General features: G+C 34.3%; 1 protein-coding gene across 6 annotated transcripts in view; it reads right to left on the reverse strand.

Moving 5' to 3' along the window:
* ATP8A1 (ATPase phospholipid transporting 8A1) overlaps positions 1-26,400 on the reverse strand; it is a 96,718-nt gene that overhangs the window by 47,336 nt on the left and 22,982 nt on the right. For 5 of the 6 annotated variants that reach the window (XM_083861739.1, XM_083861738.1, XM_083861737.1 and 2 more), the window contains 14 exons: positions 26,047-26,116; positions 25,345-25,472; positions 22,107-22,218; positions 21,130-21,295; positions 19,198-19,325; positions 16,470-16,547; positions 13,982-14,070; positions 13,418-13,462; positions 10,784-10,856; positions 8,675-8,780; positions 7,434-7,516; positions 7,205-7,254; positions 1,695-1,764; positions 626-710 (listed from right to left, as the gene is read on the reverse strand). In XM_083861739.1, coding sequence (XP_083717865.1) covers positions 626-710; positions 1,695-1,764; positions 7,205-7,254; positions 7,434-7,516; positions 8,675-8,780; positions 10,784-10,856; positions 13,418-13,462; positions 13,982-14,070; positions 16,470-16,547; positions 19,198-19,325; positions 21,130-21,295; positions 22,107-22,218; positions 25,345-25,472; positions 26,047-26,116 — 1,283 coding nt within the window. The remainder of the gene's footprint in view (positions 1-625; positions 711-1,694; positions 1,765-7,204; positions 7,255-7,433; positions 7,517-8,674; positions 8,781-10,783; positions 10,857-13,417; positions 13,463-13,981; positions 14,071-16,469; positions 16,548-19,197; positions 19,326-21,129; positions 21,296-22,106; positions 22,219-25,344; positions 25,473-26,046; positions 26,117-26,400) is intronic. The other variant, XM_083861740.1, reaches the window with a different exon arrangement.

Below are 26,400 nucleotides of genomic sequence, written 5' to 3' on the forward strand. Positions count from 1 at the left end.
AGTCACTAACTGGCTGCTTGTATTAATCATCTTAATTTTGAAGTCTTTTAAATTTTACTTACTATGCCTATTTCACAAACCCTCACAGAGAGGTTCCTCCCTTTTGGCACTGTTTTGTAAAATTGATTATTAAGAATGCAAACACCAAAACAAACCACATGGATGCTGGTAATCCCCCTTATTGGGACTGGTGACAGAAACAATACAGCTAAAAGCTACCTTAAAAGCACTATGCTAATGACTTCCAACCATCTTTACTTTGGCTACTCCTTCCTGTGTGCCATCTCTACAGCATTCACTGGGTATGAGACATGAAAGCGACCATGGGAAATGAGATCTTCACAGAAACAATGTGCTATGTGTTTGCTCTCTAGAAAAATATGTTTTGGTTAAAAGATTCTACTGTGTACTCTATGGGTGTGTGGGCTGTTTTTTAGGGTTTTTTTAAGCATGAAGTTATTATTGAAATTTCTTAGGAAGAGGAAGATTTAAGGAGACATTGCTAAAATGCAATTTTCAAACTTAACATGAGTAAAATACTACAGCAAGACAAAATTGAAAAAAATGGAAAGTTGAGCAGCAACTGAAATTCATATTTATTTTTATATTGAATGATATCACCCACCTTCTGTAGCAAACTGCTCTAGATGTTTTAAGGTGATTTCTTTGTATTTTGAACTTTCAGCAAGACGGTCATAAATTACCGTATCCTACAAAACAAATAAATATAGCTCAGAACACTTTAATAGAAAAATGATTTCTTTATTAGGTTGACAATACAAATCATGTAGGAAAATGGCAGAAAAATAGAACTGTATTATTTAAGCATCAAAAATTAATAGACATAATCTTATTTCAGAGGTTAAAAAAGGACATTCAAATCCTCAGATTTTCTAAATTTACAAATTCTGCTATGATGGGTTTTTTTTCTTCTACATATTTTATGTTATTTCCCCTTATTCTGAAATGTGCCATAATGTTGTCTTCCTCTTAATATTAAGCCCACAAAGTAAAATTAGTGCTTCAAAACTGCTTTTCGTAGCCAGCCACAGAATATTAACAACAGGCTTTTTTCTTCACTTGAGATGATAAAAAATGGACATTTATATTCAACAAACTTCTTAAAGCATTCTGGAACTGGATTTCATCTCCTTCCCTCCTCAAACTTGACTTGACACACAGACTGAGAACTAATGAGCAGTTCTGCCATTCCCATATGCATTATGATAAGGATACGTTTCCACAGGTTCTGCTTTTGGGAAAATTTACTTCTGTGTAATATCAGTGGTTGGTTAAAATTTCCATCTAGTCAGTTATGCTAGATTGCTATCTCTATCTAGTGATCCATGCTCAGCTGTTCCAGCAAGTAATTAATACATGTTCATCCATTTTCTTGGGATTACAGAAGGAAGCAATTAATACAAAGCATAAATGTACAGTACAAAGCATAGGATGAACAGGTATTTCATACCTTTATAGGGTGCTAGTAGAAAAAGACATTAACTGTTCACATCAAATAGCTACATAATAAAACAATGAAAATTGAAAGAGGTACATCAACATTCCTTCACTCACATTTTCAATGTTTTGACTGCACTTATTTTGCTTTTTTATTGGTATAATTTATCTTTTACTTTCGTATTTGTATTGGTAGCATGTATTCCTTGTTACAGTGAAAACAGAACAAAACTCACAGCTCCTTTGCAGTAGAGTCTTAACTTCCCTGATGGTGTGCGAACTATCACTGACATTCTCTTCCTAGTGCTGAAAGAGAAATAAATTCTCTATATAAGGTGGTTCGTAAATACAAGTGTTTACCAATATTTTACCTAATAATATTGATATATATCTTATATTAAACACACAAAAAGATAAAAAGTCAGTTCTATCTATTCTGGATTATGTTCTCAGCTGACTGGGGAGGAAAACAGTTTTAGAGTCTAACAATTAAAATGAATGCTACTTTTCTGTGCATACTTCTGTAGGTCTTTTTCCTCATCAAAATAATATTTTTACACTGTGATCTAAATACTGTGTACTGATGACAAAAAAGCACCTTAAAGCATAAAGTTCTTATCATCATTATCATAAAGAGGTAGTGTATCATGCACTGTTTCAGTTTTTTCTTCCTTCCCAGCCAGCCAGTCACTCATACACTGTACTGTGCTACAATCCTATTACTGTTATCCCAGAGTTTTGTTTATCACGCCAAGTTTTCAGTATGCTAAGAACTGGAAAGGGGCTTTAACTTTAAAAATTTTAACTGCTCTCTGGCTCTCAGTTGTTAATAAAATTCAAGTTATTTTTTGTTTTTGTCTTTGTAACTGAGGAAGAAATTGGAGGAAAGTATGGAGAAGAGTGTCATGATCTGCTTTCTGTCTTCTTCCCTTTGAGGTTTGCCAACAAGCATTCTTTAGGTGCAAGATCATGTCCTGTCAAGATGTGTATTTATATCATAAGTCTTTCAAATTTCAACTTTATAAATAAATCTACAGAAACTACTCAGGGAAAAAAACATTTCTCATAAAATAGTTTAGAGTGAAACAGAGATGGAAATAAATGGTCCTTTAACGATTTTGGTTCCTGTTGGAACTGGATCCCATTTACACATCATCAAAGATTATTATTGTATGAATGGTTCCTGAAGTTCAGACTGCCATAGAAAACATCCTGTAAATGGAATGTGGTGAAGGAAAGAAATTTATAATTATAGGTGAAGTAAGTAAGACTATCTTCAGAAAAACATTTTCTAATTCCACCTGGGTGTGCACTTTGCTTCAAGTAAACATTTTTGAACAACGTTAAATTACATTGTTACCATGAATATTGCACAAAAGCTCATACAAAGCCATTAACTACTGCAACTTCTTTTCCATTTCACCTCTAAACCTCAGATAAGTAGAATTCCAAAAAGCTTTAGTCAGTGTCCAGTTGGGAATCTACTCAGACAACACTGGATAAATTAGGATCATCTAAACTACAGTTAAGTTGCCTAAAATAAAACGCAAGTCTCAAATTCACATTGATTCTGGCCAAGACTATCTAGCCTACTGTTACCTGAATTCATTACACTTGCCTGAATGTTCAATTAGATGTAGTGGAGGAATTACAGTAGGTTAGAGATGTACAAACAATAATTTGATATATTTGCCCTTGACAGGTAAAAGCTCAGCAGTTTTGTACTTGTCTTGCAATACCAGAAGATTGCAACCTTGAAGTCATGCATAGAGCTGCATATTATTCTACTGAAGATGTATCAAAGAATAACCAATATTTTCCTGTAGCATTCTGAAACTTTAGCTATATAGACAGATACTGAATCTTGACTGACATGCACTTTCTTAGTGAAACTGCAATAAAGCTAATGACCAAGAGTTACTGTCAAGAACTTCTAACTTTTTATGAGCCTTTTTATGGCAGTGACAGTTTTATTTCCTTTTCCTGGTGAACTACAGTAAGCCACTAAATTGCACTACTACAAATAACTGTCGGTGCGAGACCACTGTTTTGTTCTGCTTGTTCTCCCTAAAAGCAATGTGAGCAGCCATAAAGATGACCGGGTTACAATGGGAAAAATACTAAACAGAAGATGTTTGCTGAAATAGTGACAGAGAAAATGCCAGCAAGCCTAGAAATTGGAGATCCTGAGATACCATCAGTATGCACAAAACAAGGAACGGTAACTAGAAGTGCTCGTCTGGAAAACAGAGAAAATATCATTAGAAATTAGGAATGGACAAAAATCTGAAAAAATAAAAATTGGTCTGGGAGAAAAGAAGACACCCTCATCTACTGGCTGTCCCAAGTGAAAGACAGAAATTAGCAGCATCTACTGAATGCTGAATGTGGTGGTGTCCTACATTCCCTTATGTCTGTGCCCCACACAAATGACTTACTTGTACCCGACACAGAGCCTCTCTACAAGCCAACCCCAAGCAACTCATCCTCAAGGTATGTTTGTATATATTCCTTTGCTAACAGTAATTTTTAATAATCTGTAATAACAAAAAGAAAAAGTAGGAAAAAAGCCCCTGTGTCCTTGTGTGTTATGTATCCTGCAAACCCACTGTTGTGATCTCTATGTACTTGAAGGCTGGGTAACCCCTTGGGCTGTTACCAAGAGCCAGAAGAGCTGGTAATTCCCACAGAGTTGCAAAGGGATTATAAATAGATGGAAGCATCTTAAATGGACAGAAATACTTCCCTCAGTCACAAGATTTGCCACTTTCAGAAGCAGCTCTTGATAGGTCCAGTTACTCTACAATCTGACTTGACTTATGATCAAACAACCACAGGTAACAAACACTGCTACAGACGTTTTGGTACCTCCTCTGTCAGCCACTCATTCTTTTTTTACTTTTAGAAGTATCAGGTCTTCAGTCACAAAATCACTGTATTCTCGAGTGTTCTGAATGATTGAGAGGAGGTAAGGCCTCACATGCTCTAGGATGCCTTCTGTCTGCCCAGTAAAACAGCTAAGCCAACGTAGATTACTCATGAAACCAATTACACAGGAGAGGCTAATCAACGTATGAATTACAGGCAAATACACTGGCATTGTAAATCAAAAACATAGGAATTCAGGCAAGAAGTTTTAAACTTCACAGATGATTTCTGCTAGGCTATGGAGGAGGTAAGTCCCAGGAATATAGACGAAAATCAGTCATTAAATCAATAGATGGCACTATCTCCAGATATTGAGATATTATTACTACATATGTACTCAGTACTTGCTATTGAAATTAATTCTGGTGCTGAAAGTGCAAATCATTCCTCTAGGAAAACAAGTAGACACATATCAAAACCTAATTCAGTAGCATTGCTAGAAGTGATATGTTGATGCAAGGACTAATGTGCAACTTGTGCACTGATAGTGGACATTGTTTACGGCTAATGACAAAAGGACTCACAGGCAAAATCTTACTCAATTTTGCAACTGGCCCAAGTGAAAAGACAGTGCATGCAGTTGACACAGGGATGAAACCAAACACAAGGCTTTCTACACTTCTGGATCTCTGACACAGTGCCTTGCTTTCCCCTGCCCTGAAGACATATCCTAGGAGTTGGTTTGGACTGCCAAAGAGACAGCTGCAGTTTTTCTATTTGTTGCAGCACCAGGTGACAGGATACAAGTACAGGCACAACACTGCACAATTCCTTTCCTAACAGTACAGGGAGGCCTGAACAGCAGAGAATCTGAACCACCCTTCACTTCCTAGAACTAAAGGTACCACAGCAGTTGTGGCATCTCAGCAGACTATCTACTGGAGGCTACGTAAACTCAGCACAAGTTATTAAGACACTATTTGCTAATTTTAAGAATTATCAGTATAGTACTTTCAGTATGCTCACCTGCCAATTAGACTGACAACTACTTCCTTGCTATGAGCAAAGTATAATTACTATATTGTATAAAGTCTATGGTGTGCCTCTTTCCACAGGCACAAGTGAAATCACTGAAAAAAGAGAATTCCAGAAGTGACAAGTCTACCAAGTATTCCCACAAGTTTACTTCTGTCACATGCTTCTCCAGAAGACTGTCCTATCAAATGTTGCTACTGTTGCACTCTACTTGCAGAATAATCTTCATCTAGCCTGCACTGGAAAGTGGCAAGGAATTAATTTGCCTTTTTTCAGGGAAAACCTTGGAACACCTGCAAACTCTTAACAGTTTATTCAAAACAAACTATTTCTGTGAAGGTACATGCTCCTACCCATACAAATATTGGAGCCAAAATTTCTCTTGCTGTGGAACACGGGTGACCTCTAGTGCTTCCAACAAGTCAATTCCAAGCACAACTAAATAAGAGCAAAATTATTGCAGAATATGAACAAAAACATCTATAAAAACTGAATACTTCATAAAATTCTGGGATCAGCATCTGCCAAAAAACCTTACACCTCCAAAGGCTGAGATTTAAAAGCAATTCTCCCACCTCCATAAAGTATCACTCTTTAAATTACAATTTTAGATCTAAGCAGAAGTTTAAAAAAAAATCTATGAAATCAAGACAAAGATCAAAACCAGAAACAAATCCTTCAGCCCTTCTCCAGGAAAACAGTATGAACTTTCACAGAAACCAAATTAACAGCAATGCACTTTGCACTACATACTTGCTAACTTACAAGAAAATAAGATACAAGCAATGCCTGCAAAAAAAAATGAAAACATGACATAAATCTAAAAAATTCATGTGCATCCTCTACAATATGTAAAATGAACATTAATTGCAAACAGACATTAAAAGGCATTCAAAACTATTAAAATTACATTCTGTTGCATCTTTCATTGATTCATATTATTATTGCTATTACTATATCTATAGGCAACTACTCTGATTTCACACAACTTATACATCTTCAGTCTGTCTCATGCACTGGATTTGTTTTCTTTTCTTCTTTTTCATTTTCTTTTGTTTTTAGCTAATCTCAAGGGAAATATTATACAACAGGAAGGAAAACAATTTCCACAGGCACAATTATGAGTAATCATTTTAAGAAAAAGGGAACTTCCTCTACATGCAAATCTCTTCCTTATCCTGTGCCAAAGTAAGCAACAGACCTCCACAAACATTTAGAACACAGGCAGCATACAGAGATACAATATAAACAGCTCTACATAAAAAGTGAAACTGCATCCATATTTCTTATGGGTACATTTATAACTCCAAGAACTTTAATACAAAATTTCTTCTGAAAGCAAAAGATATGATTCTCATATGCCAAGTAAACCAACTGGTCAACACTGTAGTGATGCTGCTCAGAAGATAATGAGTCTCAGTCTAGAGTATTTAAACAAGCCATAATTAACAAGTGTATTTTTTAATGAATCACATGGTGCCAAGGCTTTCACAAATATATTTAGAAGTCTGAGTACTTTCCTATATTATTTTTCACAGTTTTTAAAAAAGTTTAGAGATGAAAGGGGTTTTTTTAACCTTTGAGAAAAGGCAAAAGTGAAAAATATTAGTCCCAATGTAGACAACAAGAAAAAAAAGGCCTCTGAAAATGTCTGATAATAAACCAGGAAGTGTAATCTTAATAATGTACTCTGCTTTGTCCATAGTGTGTTTACAAATTACAAAAGATACAAGCTACATAACCTGCATACTTTGCCAGTAAAAATATTAAAAAATGCGACAATTCTTATGCATGAGAGAAGTCTCTAAGTATTTTCACAAAAAGACACCAAGTACAAATTTACCTTGTAAATTCCAGGACATTTAGCAGTTCATATCTCTCTTCCTGCCCCAACTGAAGAATAAAAAAAAATACCAGAAAGGTAAGAATTAAAAAAAAAAATCCCAAGCAAAAGAACCCAAACCAACCAAACAATATGTCAATACAAATGTATCATAATGCAGTTATTCAGATTATTTAAACTAAAGCAGAAGCAAATACAGTAAATTAAAATGTTACTCCAATGTACTTACAGACTCAATGATTACTGAGTCCGGCGTCCTTCCAGTGAATACAAAACTAAGATTCCTGGCTGCTCTGACCAATGCTCCTTCATCTGCAGCAAGTTAAATAGTTATTTTACAAATGTACCAGAAAACTGCTAATCATGATTTAATCAACATGGTCCAGGGTTTTCTACTTTTCACTTCCTTTTTCCTTTATGGATTTTAAGATTAAATGTGGTGCTGGAACAAACTCTTTGTTTCTCCTGCGAAAACTGATGAAATGAGTGTACAGTTCAGAGAAAATAAGCCCTGCAAGGAGCACACCTCCCAGCTCAGTAATGAGAGCATCCTTTTCAAAGCACCTAGGTTAGCACCTTTCTCGGTAGGTCACTGAACAACGCTTTCTGTTTAAGTTCTGGCTTGGAATAGAAGAGCGGTAAGTCATTCCTGTAAATAACAGTAACTTCACTATCTACAATCAGGAAACCAGCAATCACATCTCCAAAAGTCATCAGCTCTCTCCCAGTGTCTCAGGATGTCAGAATGCAGTTTATTTATGGCACTACCTCTGCCCTTGTCTTTCAGCTGTTGTAGGACAGGATTTAGTAGCCACCTAGAATCTGGGGAGTCAAGGAAGAACCTCTTCACTTTAGGTATTTTTTTCCCATCATAAATTGTAACACATTAGCTCAGCAGAGTTGAGCATATTTTCATCATTCTGCCTTGCTTAATCATTTTCTGAATTCAAAAACTGTCTATGAACCACAATAGGCTTGAAATAGACCTTTTGCATAATAATCTTTTCTCAGTCCTTAACAGAACTTATCACAACTTTATCCTATTAAAACCATTTCTGTTTTGACTACACAGTCTCTGTTTTAAAAGAGTATCATGGTTATGATGTACAGAATACGCTTATAGGATAAGCATGGACATCAGTTTGTCTCCTGATTTGACTTTTATTTACTTCTGAGCATTGCCTTTAGCATGCCACAGCAACCTGACAACACTTGAGTAGTGCTGTATGGTTACTGATTCTTTGCCCTTACATAATCCACAGGACATTCAAATGTACTTTCTAACAAATATTTAAAAAGTCTAAATCCTTTTTACAAAACTGATTTTAAATGATACCAATTGTTTTGAGGGATAAGTTTGTTTTTTTTTTTTTTTTTTTTAATTTTGGAAGATTCTTCAAAAACAACAAACTGAATAAAATTTGCTTGTTGAGTTGATAGAATATGTTCACCAAGTTATTTGAGTCTCACCTGGAGATGCTGCTTGATATATAATTTTATCGCCTTCTCTTTCTGGAACTGCTGTATGACACACTGCCATCATTGTCAAGAACTCACATATTATAGGTGCAGTTGGCTAAGAAAAAAAAGAAGTTAGAGTGTAATTAGTCATTTAAGCAATAAACAACCAAAATGTAATAATAGATATAGACAAATAATATCCCACAAAAAGTTAATGAATGGTACATCTTTTCTTTAAAAAATACCTGCACATGAATTTCAGCATGTAGGATAACTTCTTTCTGCTGTTACATAAATAGAATTTAGTGACATTTGCTACCATAACAATCAAAATTAGATAACCAGAAACACAGAACAGTTGAAATAATATTTTTTTAGGGAGGGTAAGTAAGAATGACGTATTGAAAGAATTATTGTTTATTCACAGAAGTCTCTTTGGATGTTGTCTTTTTTACTAAAAAATAATCTCTTATTTTTGTCTAGTATTGTACTTAACAACACTTTTTGAGAACCTTTAGAAAGATGTAGCAAATGAAAATCACATGGAAAATGTTGCAAGATCAGACTGCTTTCAAAGAAGACATTTAGATCAACATATCAGGCACTTCAAAGTGTAAAAAGTTGGAACAATTTAAAACTATTTGGCCAAAGGAGGGGAAAATAAACATATAAGTAGAATAGTTGATTTGATTTGACAAATACAGTTAAGAAGCTTATTATGACAGCTGGCATTTGCAAAATGAATGGACTGAATCCTAGACAACTGTTTAAAAGAAACCCCAACATTCCCTGAGCTTAAAGCAGCTGCCACCTCACCTGAGGGTTTCTTGTAGCATATTTATAGTATTTCAGATTTGTAGTAGAATAAGAATTACATTACAATTACTCTATAAAATGCAATAACCTCTAAAAACCTAATTCAATTCTATAGTGAAGAAATACTAATGTGAGCATGTTGTTATTCACCTCCATGGAGGGCCCCCAGATCCTCTAAGATGTATGCAGAAAGCTGAATTATAATTTTTTTTCCAAAGCACTTCAAAATAAATGTAAAATACAGTGTTGAAACTTCTCTTTGAATGTGTACCTGAATTTTTAAGATGCACACAAATCTGTTTTTATAGCTTGCATGCTCATATTATATATACTTAATACTACAGATCTACCAGAAAACATTGAAGATTCAACAATTGTACATCAAGGACGTTTAAACATCAGCACACCAAGTACACTTCAACAACAGCAGTGGTAGTTGATTCCTCTTTCCAACTTTCCACACTCCCTGTTACTAGCACTGTAAATATAAAAAGGCTGTGCAGGTAAGTATAAGAGTCCCCTTTGCTTTAGACACAATTTAGAATTGCTCTCAAATGTCTAACGTTAAAGACTGCCCCATTTGTAAGAAAAAGATGCTTTACTGTCTGTCAGTTAAACTGGACCTAGCCACCTGCAAGGACAAAATGTAAGAAAAGAGCAATTTACTTATGCTTTTCAAAAAGAGAACAGCTACACTGTTTAAAGTAGGTCTTGGTTATGACTAGGTAAAAAAATGTCTTGTACAAATAAAAAGCAGAAAGTGGTAATGATGGTATTGTTTCTTAATCAGATCATCAATAACTTGTAATTTCCTGAGAAATGTATTGTCTCTTTGGGACAAAATCAGGCTCCAAAATGCCTCTTGCATCTCATTATCTGAGGATCTAACCTCATGGAAGCATGCACATAAACCCAGTGCATATGGTTAACTCCTGACTCCTGTCCAAGGCCAGGTAAGTCATGTCAGGATGTAAGTTAACTTGGCTTGTCCTGAAAGCTTTAATGCATGTCATGACATCATCTGAACAGCAGAACTGGTAAAACATCCAGAGAAAGAAGAACACAAGACTACTTCAAACTTGTAACATCTGAACCACAGCATCAAAACAAAAAAGAAGAGGAGAAAAAAAGGGTGGGATCTAATGAACATATATCAGCAACAATTACAAAAGTATTCATGAGGTCATGCTGATTTTGTATAAATACACGATTTATTTTCCCTCAAAGGACATAATCTTTCGAATTCCTGGAAGCAATGGTATCATCTCACAAAACAATGATAATTGTTTCTACATAACTTACATGGTTGCTTTGAAGATTGTCCAGTAACGAAATGTCACTAAATGTTTTTTCTTCTCCATTTTGTGGGCCTTGCCTGGAAATAATTGAATAAAAAAGAGATCATTCTTAGCATGATTTTAACAGTTTGTATACAAATCATCCAAACACAAGTTATGGGCTATAGCTGCTACAATAAAGCCTGCAATTATGTATTGTGAGAAAAAGAACTGAAAAGGTACTTGTTTCACATTTCCAAAGTTTATTTAATTTAAAGAAACCTTGGTTTATATAAATATGCTTAAATCCAGCAAAGTCTCTCTGCTGAATTCAGATAATGAAGGATGAAGTAAAAAATATATCCACAGCATAAGGCTGAGACTTCTTGTCTTCTGATCTCTAGGATGAGATTATAGAAAGGATACCAAAAATATGTATGCCCAAAGAGATCACATTTCATCAAGAAATTAGCAGTTTTGGGATAAGTTTCTAAAAGTTTGCAGAAAAGCCAGTCTGGAAAGAGGTAAACAAATGAGTACAGACTTCAGAGAAGTCTGCATGCAGAGGGTTTGTTTTCCATTACTTATGATCAAAAAAGGAACATATGAAGTTGAAAGATAAAGAAGACACAATAACAATGGTGAAGTACAGACTTAAGAGATGCAAGGAGAAGATGGTTCTGGAGAAATAAAGTCATATACTAACATCTCCCAAACTGCACAAATATTCTGTCTGAATGTGAGAGCTCAAAAACGTAGATAATTCTAGGAAGATTTGTTACTGCAGCTGACTACAGCCAAGTATTAATACAATCTAGATGACTTCAAATTGGAGTGAGACAAAACAGTGCTGAAAAGTGAATCCAATTAAAGACATTTTTTTCATTTACTTTGGATCTTGCTTTAGTTTACATAATCTTACAAAAGAATAAATACATTTGGCGATTTAAGTTGAAGAAAACCATATACATCAAAGGCAGTCTAAAGATTCTCTATGAAAACCAAAAGTGAGCTGTTTTAGTCCTGCAATAGCTATCATAGAGGAATTTAAAATGCAAAACTTCACCTGTACAGCCATGCAAGGACTACTTTTTCTAACTATAATTAAAGTGAAAAATTTGAAGCATTCTTCTTCACCAAGACTTCTTTTTTAAATGCTAAGCACATAGATCTTGAAGTGCCACATATTAACACCTTCAGACACATTATATTTGTTTAGAGTCTAAGCTTTTAGCTTTGTTTGCTTAAAGCTTTCTGATATAAATTTTCCAGATTCTCAATGCTAAAATACGGAAAAATATTTGCAGGTGTAAGTAGTAAGAAAGTGGAAAACAATCCTTTCTTTAAAAAAAAAAATATAAAAATTGGGATTTAGTGTATTAGTCATGTTAGGGCTAGAAATTTTATTGTCACAAACAGATTTTATTAATTGCAATAGATATACACACCAAGAAATTTCAAGTATCATATTTTATAAGTGTTTCTAATATATTCTTTGCCTATAAAAGGTTTTTTTTTTGTTTGTTTGTTTTTTTTAACTACTGTTCAGATATCAGTTTATCCATTTCAGATATGCTCATAAAGACATTTATGTGAGTTAGTCAAAGCCAGTCTTTTTTCATTAATGGCTTATAAGCAAGAATGCTTAATTTCATGTGAGCACTGCATTGTTTTAATGACATTGCTTGTATGCAGTTAAGCATACTTATGTATCTTTAAGAAACATTTTCCTTCTACATCAAATAATGATATTCAGATCAAGGTAAGATTTTGGGGTGTGCAGTTTTATGTGTTGCAGGAGGAATTTTGAAGGGTTTGTTTTTGTTTCGATCTAAACAAAGAATTATTAACACTAATTTAGTAAAGATTTTGTTTTCTTCAAATGTTTTCAACAAAAGATGACAACACATTCCAGTTTTGTGTGACATTGTCTTGTTGTCACTTTCAACAAATAAAATAGTGATAATTTAAAGACTACAAATGACACTTATTTTTCTGATGTATCTGAGTGTACTTTGAATGGTATTGCAAATATCTAGTTTAAGAAAATATGATGAACATGCACAAGGCCTCATGTAGACGACAGCAGAAAGGAAGCCAGGACTTTTCTTTCCTGAATCCCCATTAAGACATTAATGTTAGTCCCAAGTGTATTTGGGTGCTCTTATCTCAGTTAAGAACTATGTAGTGCTAATACTCTAAAACTACCTGTAGGAAGTAAAATACCAACAATAACATTATATATTTTTCAGTCTCAAATATGGATTTTTTTCTCAACATATTATTGATTATTGCTAACATATTACTGACTAACAGCAGAAAAGTTTGATTAAAGTTACCACAGTACCAGGTATGTAATAAAAGACAAAATTTTCTCTCCAATAAGTAATTTTGAATTGCACCAGGACTGTCAGTAGGATGACTGCACTATATTTCAGGGATCCTATCAAAGATTCTATTCCAGAGTACACAACCTAATGCCACAGAATTTGGATGGCATAACTGTGTAAGATGGTCAGTCTGTGTGAATTCACTGCTGAAAAAAACTTCTGAGCACTAAACTATCTAACAGTTAGCTCCATCTCTAAATATATTGCTCAGTATTCTTAAACCTGACTCTTCAAGAAACAGCAGAAGCTAAATGACTTTTAGAGCTTACCAATCATCTGAAGGAACACTAAAATCCTCAGGTTCAGGGCAATGGCTGCACAAGAAGCAAGGGAAAAATAGAACAAGGAGAGGAGAAAGAATCACAAATGCTAAAAAATTGGATCACGTGTTAAACAAAGTAGTTAGTTAATAAAACAAAATTACCAAAAAAACCCCATTTTGCAACTATTTTGCTAGTGCCGAGATTGCAATGAAAATTGAAAAAATATGATCTTTCTATTGAAGCTTCATAAACTATAACAAACCAAGTTTTTGCAAGCCTCCCTCAGGCTTTTGTTTATAACAACACTAAACAGGGTAAATGATGCAAAAACATGCATATTGAAGTTGCCTTACAGCAGAAAGCCTGTGGTATCTCAACTTTATTTTTGTTCCTCTTTGCAAAAAGAGATGTCATGACAGAAGTGATCCTGTCTCTTATAAATAATATTTAAAGTCCCAAAAAGATGAGTTGTAGATATTTTCAGGTGTATATTTCAACTACAGTATTAATGCATGTGTACATATGGACAGGCAGAGGCACACAGATGAAGAAGTATATAAAAATACCTACCCATATGCAATTCCTGCTACTGTACACTTCTTAAATTGCATGACATTACATGTCAGGGTACCCGTTTTGTCAGAAAATATGTATTTGACCTAAATGAATGATAAAATCCATTATACAACAACAATCAGCAGTTAGTGACGTATTGAGTACATTTCATGACTACCAACATATTAGCTATTTTTTTACCTGCTCTGCAATTTTCACAGTTTATAGAAAAAAAACAACAACAAAAACAATATGTAAACCTGGCAGATGCACAGCCCTCATACCCATTTCCAAAGAAATCAATCAACAGATGTCAGGACACTTAAGCTTTCTTCAGCTCATGGTGGTGTACTTAACCATCCCTCATTCTATATTTTGTTGAAGCACAAAAAACTAGTGAAGACTAATAACTTTGCCAATAGAATATTAAACTTTGAACAGAAAGCAATATGGTAAGAAAAGTATCTATATGCATTTCTAAACTGATCTTTTTGACATAGAAATATCTTCTTAAAGCCAAAGTATTAGTAAAAGCGCAACAGTTCAGAAATACCATATTACAGGAAAAGGAGAAATACATTCCTTTCTACTTTAGATCTCCTATTTCCCTAGCATTATAAACCCTTCTCTTCCAGAAACTACTAGATAAAGCATTTTAAAATTAAAAGCTGAAGTACATGAACCTGTGATATTTTTAAGTTTTGTTTAAACTTAATCTTAAGAAAAAAGTTAATAAATGAAGAAATAAGGTCATTTGTGATGAACCAAAAATTCTGTGAGTCACAGGTAAACTTCAATTAATTAAAATTTATTTCTAATTAAAAAAAAATCCAAAGATCCTTAATTAGAAATCAATTACATTATACCTGGGACTAATAAAGCTATGTATTAGTAAAAATGTTTCTGAGGAATTATGCCTTAGCCAAATCAGCAGTTAGAAGAAATCTTTCTGTGTCAGGTTTATGCTGCAAATTGCATAATTTTTTATGTGTGTGGGCACACACGGAATGGGAAAGTGGGAATTGCAGCTAAGAAAATTCAACCTTTTTTTTTTCCCAACACCAAAGTTTTGCCTTTCTTAAAACCTGAAGATCTCGAGGGAAATTTCTTCATTATGTGAAATGGTCATGTACTTCAAAGAAGAAACCTGCTCTTTTTAGTAGTCCTTCAGTCTCCCTGAAATCTGCACAAACTAAGATTCTGTTAAGAAAATGAGAATGGAAATCCCAAGAAGCCTGACTAGCTCTTGATGGTGAAGGAGAATTTGATGAGAGTCCCAAGAAATGAAGACAAAAACTACTGAAGTAAAAAAAAAAAGAATGTGTCTGGGAATGTGAATAACAAAGCAGCTGCATAGATAGAAAAAATAGATAATGTAAAATGAAACAGAAGGAAATTAAGGTTCAACAAAGACTCCTCCCCACTAGAGGAGCTTGTACTCCCCGTCAAAGCCAGGGAAGAACAAACTTTTCTGCACATACATGTTAAACCCAGCAGGCAAAGGCTCTGTACTCTGTGTAGACCAGTCATAGAACATGCTAACTTTCAACCAGTTTTTCCAAAAGGCACCTCTCTTAAGTATTAGTCCCTAGGACTGCTTTGCTATATGGCTAAAACCAAGTTATTATTTATTGGTTTTGGAAAGGCAGAGACAACTTTTATATTCTCATGCAATAAAGTGAAGAATTAAGTTATGAAAGCTTCTAGGTTAGGAAATGCAAGTACATACATACTTGTGTTAATAATACAATTCAATTAAGTGAGCATGTAATTTATTTTCCACAGCAAGAGTTGCTCACCACCAGTGTACCAGAAAGTTTAGCATGGTTTTAAAGCCAGACTGCAAATATAACTGACTGAAAGAGCAAATACCACGTGTAGTTCTTCTAGAAGCACACCCTCTGCTGCAGGCACACTTGTACTATGTCATACTTCCTAATTATGAACAACATATGTATTTGATGTCTTGTGACAAGTTGAACTGATTTTACAGTATTAAAAGAGAACTTCAAAGGACAAAAAAGAATAAAGCCCAAATTTCGAGGGTTTACTTCAGCCATGAGTCCCCATTCCATTCACAGCTCCTAGTCTTCAGTGGCAAGAAAAGAGGACATGTATAGAACTGTGATCCAAATCTAAGATACTGTCTCTTGTGATGAATGCAAAGCATATGAAAAAAAATTACATACTGAAGACACACATTATAATAAGTGTATATATCGAGACTAAATTTTGTGCCACAGAGAGCCTTAAGGCTCAAAATTCCTTGGGTTTTGTAACTTTGATACACTTCAATCTCTGTGATTATCACATGCACATTGATAGAGATTGTTCATGTAACACTGGTTTTAATTTGCTCATAATGCAAAATATTATTAAAAATATCTGACAAAACAAAGAATAGAAATAAGCAAATACTAAAGCAGGAATATACATATTTTTAAATAAATCCTCACATGAATAATTTCAATACAGAGTAAGAACAAGTAATTCTTTTATCTACCTGTCCAAGTTCTTCATTTAGATTGGAAGTACGAGCCATTGCAGCAGTGTCCGTAGGTTCGTAGTGCATGTCTATGTCCTAGAGATAACAAAAAGTACATATATTTAAAACTCAGTTTTCCAGAACTTCTTAAAAAAAATCAAGCACATAAATAGAGAAATTTAGTGTAGAAGAAAAGACCAAACATGAACACATATACATAAGATTATTTCAACATGGGAAGCCACAGACACTATGAGATCACTTCCAAGAGTCCCCAGAAGAAATAAGATTTTCTCATGTGTGATTTTGCTCAGATTATTTCTAGTGATCAGTATTATTGAAAAACTATTGACCCACACATTTAAAATGACTTTAGCAACAAGCAGAAATACTACACTGTGAGTCTTAGGGAGAAGTCAGTCTTACCTACTTCTATTTTATGCACAACCAGTCATTTCTAAAGAGCAAGATAGATATATCTTGAGATAAAAACATGAAGATAAATTTGAGAGTACACAGTAAATGTAAGATACAATTCACATGCTGTGAGTTCTTTTCCTCTTACTTGTTAAATAAACATCACAGTTCATTTTTAAATACAGTAAAAGATTAAGACATTGTCAAACGTGGTAACATACTGCCACAGATTACAGATGACCAACTTCTCCATACAAATATAATCTACACACAAAGAGAAATATTACTAAAGATAAATGTGCAGAGTCCCAGATAATGATAAATTAAAGGCAAGTAATCCCTCATAATGAGAAGAAACTGGGGCAGGAAGAGAAGTTTAAACTGCCTTTCTGATTTCTTATATAAACAGTGGCAATCTACACATTCAAGATAGGTCTTTGTTGAATATTTGTTTTAAAATACAGGCAATTAAGGAAGAATTACATTCTCCAATTTGTTAACAGTTTGTTTTACAGCACAAAAAAAAATTAAGAAATTGAAACCAGCTGACTGGTCACGAAAGTATTTAGCATTAAAAATAAAACATATGCTTCACCTGCTAATTCACATGCATTCTCATCTATATCTCCATGACATATCTCACACATACATATCTATTTCACACATTTGATCAAGAAATCAGATTAAAGTGTTCAGAATGCTGTGATAAATTTACATTTGGAAAAAAATGGAAAAATGGAAGACATGTTTACATGGCTTTAAGGAAAACAGCTCATTCTCACCTCTGTTACATCAGAGTAAACTCTTCATATTCCCCACAAATTCATTAAGAAAAAAAATAATTGAAGGATGCCAAAATGATCTTTAGATATTTCATAAGTGGTAATACTAGCAGACACAGCCTTTGTGCAATAAACCCCACTCCATCAAACTAGGGTTGTGCTTGGAAAAAAAAATAAAAAAAAAAAAAAGAAGGCAAAATGCCAAAGCAAAACGCCAAAGAAAAAATATGAAACTGGGCAAAACTCCCCAGCACTGCAAAACACATTCTTCTGATCATTCTAAATGAAACTGATTCCTGAAGGTCAATAATGAGAAAGCAAAAAGCACAAAAACACTGTCAGAGACTGAAAGGTTCATGGCTTAGACATTGATGTGAAAAGCTGCACCATCAAAGCCCACCTTGAATGGGCCCCCTGAGTGAAACCCTGGACTGTGAGTTAAGCTGCCTAAGAGAACTTCAGGTAAGATAAAACGACACTTTTGTTCAACCATCTCAGGTCTGGGAAGAAACAGATAAGGCTGGGAGAGCAACCACAGGAGGGCCAGGCCCTCAGCAGCTGTCCCAAAAATCATCCCTCCCTAGCTTTGGGCTGGGGGAGGCCTTAGCTCTCAATCTTATCTCCTGCTGCCAGGTTTGCACAGACTGCCCCCACCACCAAGGGAGGAGGAGGAGAGCCCTGGGTGAGTGGTGCAACCTCTGGTCAGAGGTAGTGAACACCCATCCTCCAACACACAAACTGGCTCAGCTGTGAAACAAACCCTCACCACCCCAGGAAAGCCAAATCTACAGGATGCTCATGTGAGGGGCATCTGAGGGGTTGTCACAATCATCAAAGACTCCCAAAGTGCTCCTCAGACTCATTCCTAAGGCCTTGCCTCAGAGCACTGCATGTGATGCAAAATGATGCAACTGATCCAGAGTCTTACCAGAGACAGTGTCAAACATGCCCTGGACGTTTCCACGTGGACCAAACCAGGCTGGTTAATTAAATATTAATCCTTTGAATTCTATGCCTTTTGGAGAACCACTCTCATGACCAAAAAGACCAGATGGAGAGGACCAAGAATACGTCATTGGGACACATAGAGGGGTGAATATATTTCTATTTAATCTGTCTCTTTCACTCTTCCTGTCCTCCCACCCCCCTTTTCTACTTCCTTCCTTCTCTTTCATTTATTGTTAAATAAAATGTATCAATTTTTTGGTGTCAACATTTTAACTCATTTCATTTTAATCATGTTTTGGAGACTATTCGAAAATGAACTTTCTGTCTGCAATCCACAGACAGCTCACTTTGCTCCTCTACAATTAGTGGATCACAACAAACATGCTCCAAAAATCATTCTGGTGCAGCTATAAGAGTTATTAATTCATAACTAAATGAAATAATATATTATTACCTCCTCAGATTCTGCTAATAATAAATAAACAGCATTTAGAAAAAGTCTGAATAAAATGTATACATAGACAAGCAATCCATCATTTCACATACTTGTGAACCATTTGGTTTTAGAAATCAATGCATATTATAAAAATAATATTTACCCAATTTATGAAATATGCCTGGATAAATTTAACGACTTCAAGTGTAACCAGCAAGCTGATTGGAATAAGATTATTGAAGAGAATGATAAAAGTCAAGAAATTCAATCCAAAGTTGCTTGCTCCACCATCTGCCAAAAAACAAAGCAATCAAATAAATATTTGAGACTGTAGTTAAAAATATATATATGTAGTGTATTCAAAATATTGCATCGATAGCTGAATTTTAAAGTGTTCTAAGAAGAATATTTGAAACTAATTACAGTATCACTTGCCTACAGATAAGAACTTCCTCAAAGTTAAGGATCTCTATTTTAATAGTTAAAATTCAGAAATCTTTGCAATCATCTTTAATTTCTGAAGAGCAAACTTACCAGCCATTCCCTCTTTTGCTGCATTTTAAGATCAAAATCTGGGAATATCTATATAAACAACCAAGTTCTAAACTCAAAATACTACAGTTTAATATTTTGAAAGGGGAAATATATAGTGGAATGAATTTTTTCTCCATCCACCTTCACACAATCATATACTCTCCCTCAACAGAGCAAAATGCTATGAAAGAGGTAAATTCACACTCCATGAAAGGAAGATAGGAAATTAGAGAGTTTAATGAACAGTTCTAAACAACTGGAAATGTGATTATTAACATATAAAACAAGCAGTTTTATAGTATCTTTTCCTTTAAAGTTTTAAGTTCTTCTTTTAAAGATAACTCTAGCAGAAAATAAATTGACATGGATAATCAGTTGACAACACACAAACCAAAATATTAAAGGCCACTATTTCATGTTTCTTTTTTTCAGGAACAACAACAATTTATGAACTGCTTCATTATATGGTGCTAACCATATAATAACCACCATATTCTTAAAAATTTTTCATTTCTCAGAAAAGAAAAAAAGTACACAGATGAAGCACATCTCATGTCCTTCTTTGATATTACTGAAAATTGCCAATATTGTATGAACTAATTCACTTTTTCTTACCCCACCTGGAAAACATGAAAGTTAAGTTTCTTAATTAAAAAAAAAAAAAAAAGTTTCTTTCTCAGCATCAAAAAGAAGGGAAGCAAAATTCATCATAAATGCAGACACAGAAACTTTAGGAGTGCCTTCAAATCAGAACTTCAAGATTTTTCTTTTAGAACTTACCAAAACCCCCAAAACCTTTACTGACTACATTCAGAAGCTTTTTATTTAGGAGCTTTGTTTCAGTTCTGGTTCTGCCTAAGTAAAAAAGCCCCTAAGAAATTCTGAAACCATGAATAATTGACTGCAAAGTATATTCATGGAAACTTTTAAATCTTGTTTCTGCACAGAAGGTGCAAAGACTCTGTTAGTATGTCACCTGCTGCCATGAAGGCCTGTGTAACATCACACTGCCCTGCACCACTTTATATACAGCTGCCCAGATGAATATGTTAGATGAGACCACTCATGGCTCTTTTATCTTCTTTAGGAGGTGTCTATTAAGTTCTGATATTAATTAGTTAAAGGCCTATACAGTAAAAATCATGAAGTCACAGTATCACTTCCTAAGACAAGCCAGTTTAAAAATTCAGAAAAGTCACTGCAGCTTTAAATGCAATCTAGTGGTAACAGCTCAAAGAGGCTTCAGTGTGATGTCTAGGAAGCTGACTGTTTATGCCAGTGGAATGCTGATGCAGATCTTGCTGAGCTGCAGAGATAGAATGCCCGCAAGAAGTAGAGACAAATAAATCATCTCGCCCTTCCTGAATTTAGCAAAAGCTCAGATAGGACAGTAAGGCGAATTTTATACTTGCTGCCATACATCTAGCCTAATGACTTTAGTCAACAAAGAAGAGAGATTGACAAAAAAAACCCCGCTGTGCAAGGGAAGGTAATCATCCTCCTTTCCAAATATGAAAGGCAACCGAATACTAAAATATTAATATAATATTTTAAATCTTACAATTTAGGTCAAGATACCAGTCTCTTCCAGTATGCCTTCGGTTCCATATAGCTGAACCAATAGAGCAGATCAAAGACATGGCAATAAGGATGCAGAACAAAATCAAAATCTGAATATTTGTAATTCGTTCCACATTAGACATTTTAAGAGGTGGACTTGTTGAATTCTGCAAAAGACAAAAACCAACAGTGGCTATTAAATATTAGATGAGGTAACATAGTTCTTGCTTTTCAAGTTACATGTTACTGTATGCTTTTCTAAATATTCCCCCAAATACATCGTCATCACAAACGCCCTAAGTCTTTTACTTAAAAAAACCTCCAAACAAGCAGCTTATAAATGTATGACTTGGAGCTTTAGAATTCTGTCACAAGAAGTTAACACCAACAGTTAACAGTAAACAGTAAAAATTAATGCATATCCACCTTGTCAGTGCAATAGAAGACAGCTGCTAATACAGGGACACTTTTTCAAGTAACTATTTTACAAATTAGAAAAGCAATAAATAAGGCATGAATGACCAATCTGAAATTCTTTTTTCTCAACAGGTGATTTCAATTCTGATATTTCAAAACAAATTAGACAAAGTAATTTCAGTCTCTTCCCTCCTAATTTTGTTTTCTAACAAGACTGATTACCTCTGTGCTTGAAAGAAAGCCCCATAATAGGACAGTCTTAGGAGTAGACGAAAATAAAAAATGACAAACTGTGATAACAGAACTTGCTAATAAAGAGTTTTCAAAGCACAAGTTACAAGATAGAATCAATGAATATGTTTACTAGTGAAAAAAACTACTCTGGGACTAAGTGACTAAAATAAAAAGAAATTGCTTTGTTTTTATTACTTTTAATTCATATGAAAGATGCTCTATTACTGACATTTTAGTACTATATTGAATCAAGCCACATATCTGTACTACAGAATGCTAAATTAAGGTAATAAAACAGACAGGTCAGACAAAATCCAAGTGACAAACCTGCATAAGTTTTGTGTCATGTCCAGTATAGACAACTATCCCATGAACCCACTGTGTATTTCTCAACTGAGCTCCTCGTAGAAGAATCTGATCAGATCCCAATGGAACAGTACTAGAAGTAAGAAGTTTTACATTTTACTACTAAAACCAGTTGATGTCAATGAATAAACATAATCAGCGTAGTTAAAGTTAATTTCTTAAAATTTACATGATTATTGTTAATAGGTTAGGAAACTCATTTTCACAGTTAACTTTTTGGGAGTTTCGACAGAGAAAACTTGACAGATAAAAACCAGGCCAAAAATAAGTTTTCAAAAATATTACTTACCACTTAATTTTTATTATGGACTACCAATTTTGATATGATACTACTAACCAAGGATACTGAAAGTAAAAATGTCTAATTCTCCTGTGATTTATGATTATAATTTTTCCTAAATGATCTTTACAAAATTGATTTCCAAATCAATTTTCAAATGAAATAATCTTGTGAACTGTCAACTTAGTCCGCTCTTCTAGTGAAATAATCATCCTTTATGAACATAGTTATTTAACATTCACAGTAATATTTCATGAGCCTTCTTTAAACTGAAAACCAGGTATATTTTGTTCTGCTATTCTTTAAAAACTGTGTAATAAAAGAGAAACATACCCTCAAAAGGCCTGGGAAACACTTAATTGTCTTAAATTCAGACAGCTGCCTGTATACATAGAATATAGGTCAGGTTTTTCTTAAAATACAAAAACATTATATAATTATTACTCTTTGTCATGGAAAAACATGCCCTGTTTTGGTCCTTTTCTTTCTATAAATACCAACTGGCAGTTCACACTTGTTGACAGTGCTCTAGTGTTTGGAATTCTTACCTAAAACTACTATCTACTTGTTTGAAAGCAACACATTATTAAGATCACAAATTAACTGATTAAGGACAGCAGCTCTATCTGGGATACATAAAATATAAAGCATCTGAAAAGGCTACAATATTTAGTAACATTTTGGGTAGCTCAAAGAATATAGTCAGGGTATGGAAAACCCATATCTGCAAGGTGTCATGTGAAAAATACTCAACATTGTGATCACACTCCACTTTAATAAAGTGACAGTGCAATGACTTGACAGAGATTTCAAGTGTCTCATTTCCCAACCTCAGCCTTCTTAAAACTGAGATCCAGCATCTCATTTCTCTTGCATTTTACGTAACTACTGACTGTCAGTTACATGCTTGGGTTGCATTCAGTAAGGGATGTTCTCAATGGGGAAATGTGCTTTTAGAATACTTTCCTGGCAGAGGGTATATTAAAGAGCCAGTAATTTCTGAGACACATGTGAAAACTTACACCACAAAATGTTTTTGTTAACAAGTATACTTCACTTTGATCTAAAATTTTAAGAATGTCTTCAGGACAACATATACTTTAGGCCTGGATAACCAGAATCTGACCTTCACAATCCCCCCACCATTCGCCAAGCTACTGTCTAGCAATAGGTTTATATAAACTTTATCATATAAACATAGGTTCATATAAAGGAGAACTCTTCTCCTTTCTCTAGGTAATTTCGTTTCATGGACTAAAACCAAGCTGACATGCTTCTGTATGCTCATAAGCATAATACAGAGCTGCACACTTCGGTGATAAGGGTTAGCTCACTCAAAGGTTGAGGATAGCAAGAAAACTTTTGCCTCTTTTAGTTTACAGGTTTAGCCAAAAGGGAAAATACCTGTAATGGTGTTCAGTCTCCTTGAATACTGAGTATTCAAAATAAAAATGAAAACCCTTTTTTTTTTTTTTTGAGTTGCTCTCTCATTAAGGGAAAAAAGAGAAGACTGAAAAGGTCAACAAGATACAACATTTATGGCACTCAATGACTTACATTAGTTGAAAGAAGAGAGGACCTACATAATGTGGTAGGAAAGTCTAAAGATCTGGACAAATAAGTATCAAGTAGATGAATTTACACTCCCTCTATTATGGGCAGAAAAAGAACATATCTCTGATTTTTTAGGTTGAAGTAAGGCCAAGATCCAAAAAGAGTTACTTACCTGCAATTCTTTTTCACTGAAGGTAAATATTATATTAGAGCCACACTTTTGGAACTATCCTATTGCACAGAAACTATAGGCAAAATAGTCCAAAACAGAATTTATCAAATGAAAAAATTCTTGACCAGCAGATGGCGTCCTCCTACACATTCTTGAGGCATAACAGCCATCAGCACATTCAGTATTTATTTTTAATCAGATTTTAAAAATTAAATTATTAGATTAAAAAGGAAAGTATGTTTTTCCTTCTAGCCAGGGAGAATGAAATGTGTGGATCTGTTACAACTATTACCTTCAGAGAAGAATTACAGGTAAATGTTTTTCTCTTCTTAATGACAAGTACAGTGGAATTATAATTGATCCACACTCTTGCGACTGAAAAAATCCCGGAATGCATCTGTAAGAAATCAGTAAATAAAAAATGGAATATTAAGGGGAAAAAAGTGAGGTATTTAGTAATTAGTTAGTAATATATGTATCAGTCTAAAACCACAAACATGAACAATATTGGGTATGGAGAAATAAAAACCTACCAAATAAATAAGAAATGCTGTATATCTTTGGGAATGAAGGACTCAGCACTTCTGGATCTAGCAATAAATCTTCTGTGAATCCACAGAAGATTCTGAATATCAGTATTTGGTAAGCATTTCAGTATTTTAAGATTTTTTTAAGCAGTTCTACAAGCATGTATATTGTAAGTGCACATGTTCTATTTTTAAAGGAACATACTTTAAGTAAACTAAGGTATTAAACGTTTTTCAGATACCAAATTAGAGGATTTGAGGTATATAGCAATGGACTCTGCTCCACTCCACACTTAGACAAATGGAAGAAAAGAAAAATTAAAAAAAAAAAAGAGACAAGGAATTATCTCTATTCAGCTTTTGTAACAGATGAGATGCTTAAGAAGTGAGTCACTGGGTACATATTCCAGAACTGTCAGAATTTGATTAGCAGTCTCTTCTGTTATTAATACCTAACACTTTGTGAAGGACATCTAGTAAAACAACTCAAGTTGTAGACATTAGAAGTGAGGTTTTATGCTTGAAGTTTTTCAAAAGAGTAAAGTCTAGCAGAGAATACATTAAAAAAGACTTACTATTCATATTTTTACTTCAGTAGTTTAAGAACACATAGCTGTCTACTGCTAGACTGAATCTCCCAAGACTTTCTTCCTTGTATTTACGTACCCATGCCCTTCCAGTCTGATGTTTCCAACAAAGTCATAGAGATGTCTGTTTGGGCTCTCACACTCAATTCTGCCAGAGAGTTGCATCAAGCTTTCTGTGTCTTTGATGTCTGATGTTAGTGGCAAACCCTGTAAACAAAATCCGTTTATCATGACATTAAGAAACATTATCCAATAACGAATCTACCTATTAAAACAATCACCCCAATGGGAGCAAAATGGACCAGCTACAATTTACTATCGCCACTGGGTGCTACAGTGAAAAAGTCACCTTGGCATCTGAAAATACCACAACCAAGACAGGGTCATAATCCATCACAGAGCTCAGCAAGAGCATCCCTGCATAGTGACAGCACACTCAGTCAAAATCTGCTATTCCCTACCTGTCCCTGAAGGACAATACTGGCTCATCAGCAGGGCAGGGCCTCTGCCTCATCATCTGTTCTCTAGAAACAAAGCCAGTACCCAAACTACTTATGTTTGTACCTATATACCAAAAGAGAAACCCAAAAACAAAGCACAAAGAATGACTTAAGAGTAACCACGCATTCCTCCACTTTGATGATGCCAAAAATCCATAGCTTTTTATTCAAACCACTAAAATTTCAGAGTCTTCTAAAACACCCATTAATGTAATAAAATGTTTTTATAAGCATTAATAGACAAAAAATATTAGCAATATCGTCAAAAATTAAATTCCTACCTGTCGAATTTTTAAGTTTGTCTCACCATCTAAGTTAGATGTTTCAATGTAGCACATGGCCTGTGGTTCACTATTAAGAGAAAAGAAGTCCTGAATTAAAAACTGTAATGGCAAAATTCCTAAACTTCCTGTAATCTTCTAATATTTATTTATGCAAACAGGTTTGTCTTATCAAATCTTCAAAACCAGAATAATTTACAGCCAAATCTACAAAAACTAACAGTACTTTATATTTTCAGAGAAGTTTGCCAAAGCCTATTTTCTTAAACAAAACATTGATAAAAATACTATACACAGCAAAAGTGTTCTATCTTTACACATGACATTATTATATGGGCACAGCATGAGTAATGC

This window comes from Zosterops lateralis (assembly GCF_965231275.1).
Source record: "Zosterops lateralis genome assembly, chromosome: 5".
NCBI lineage: Eukaryota > Metazoa > Chordata > Aves > Passeriformes > Zosteropidae > Zosterops > Zosterops lateralis.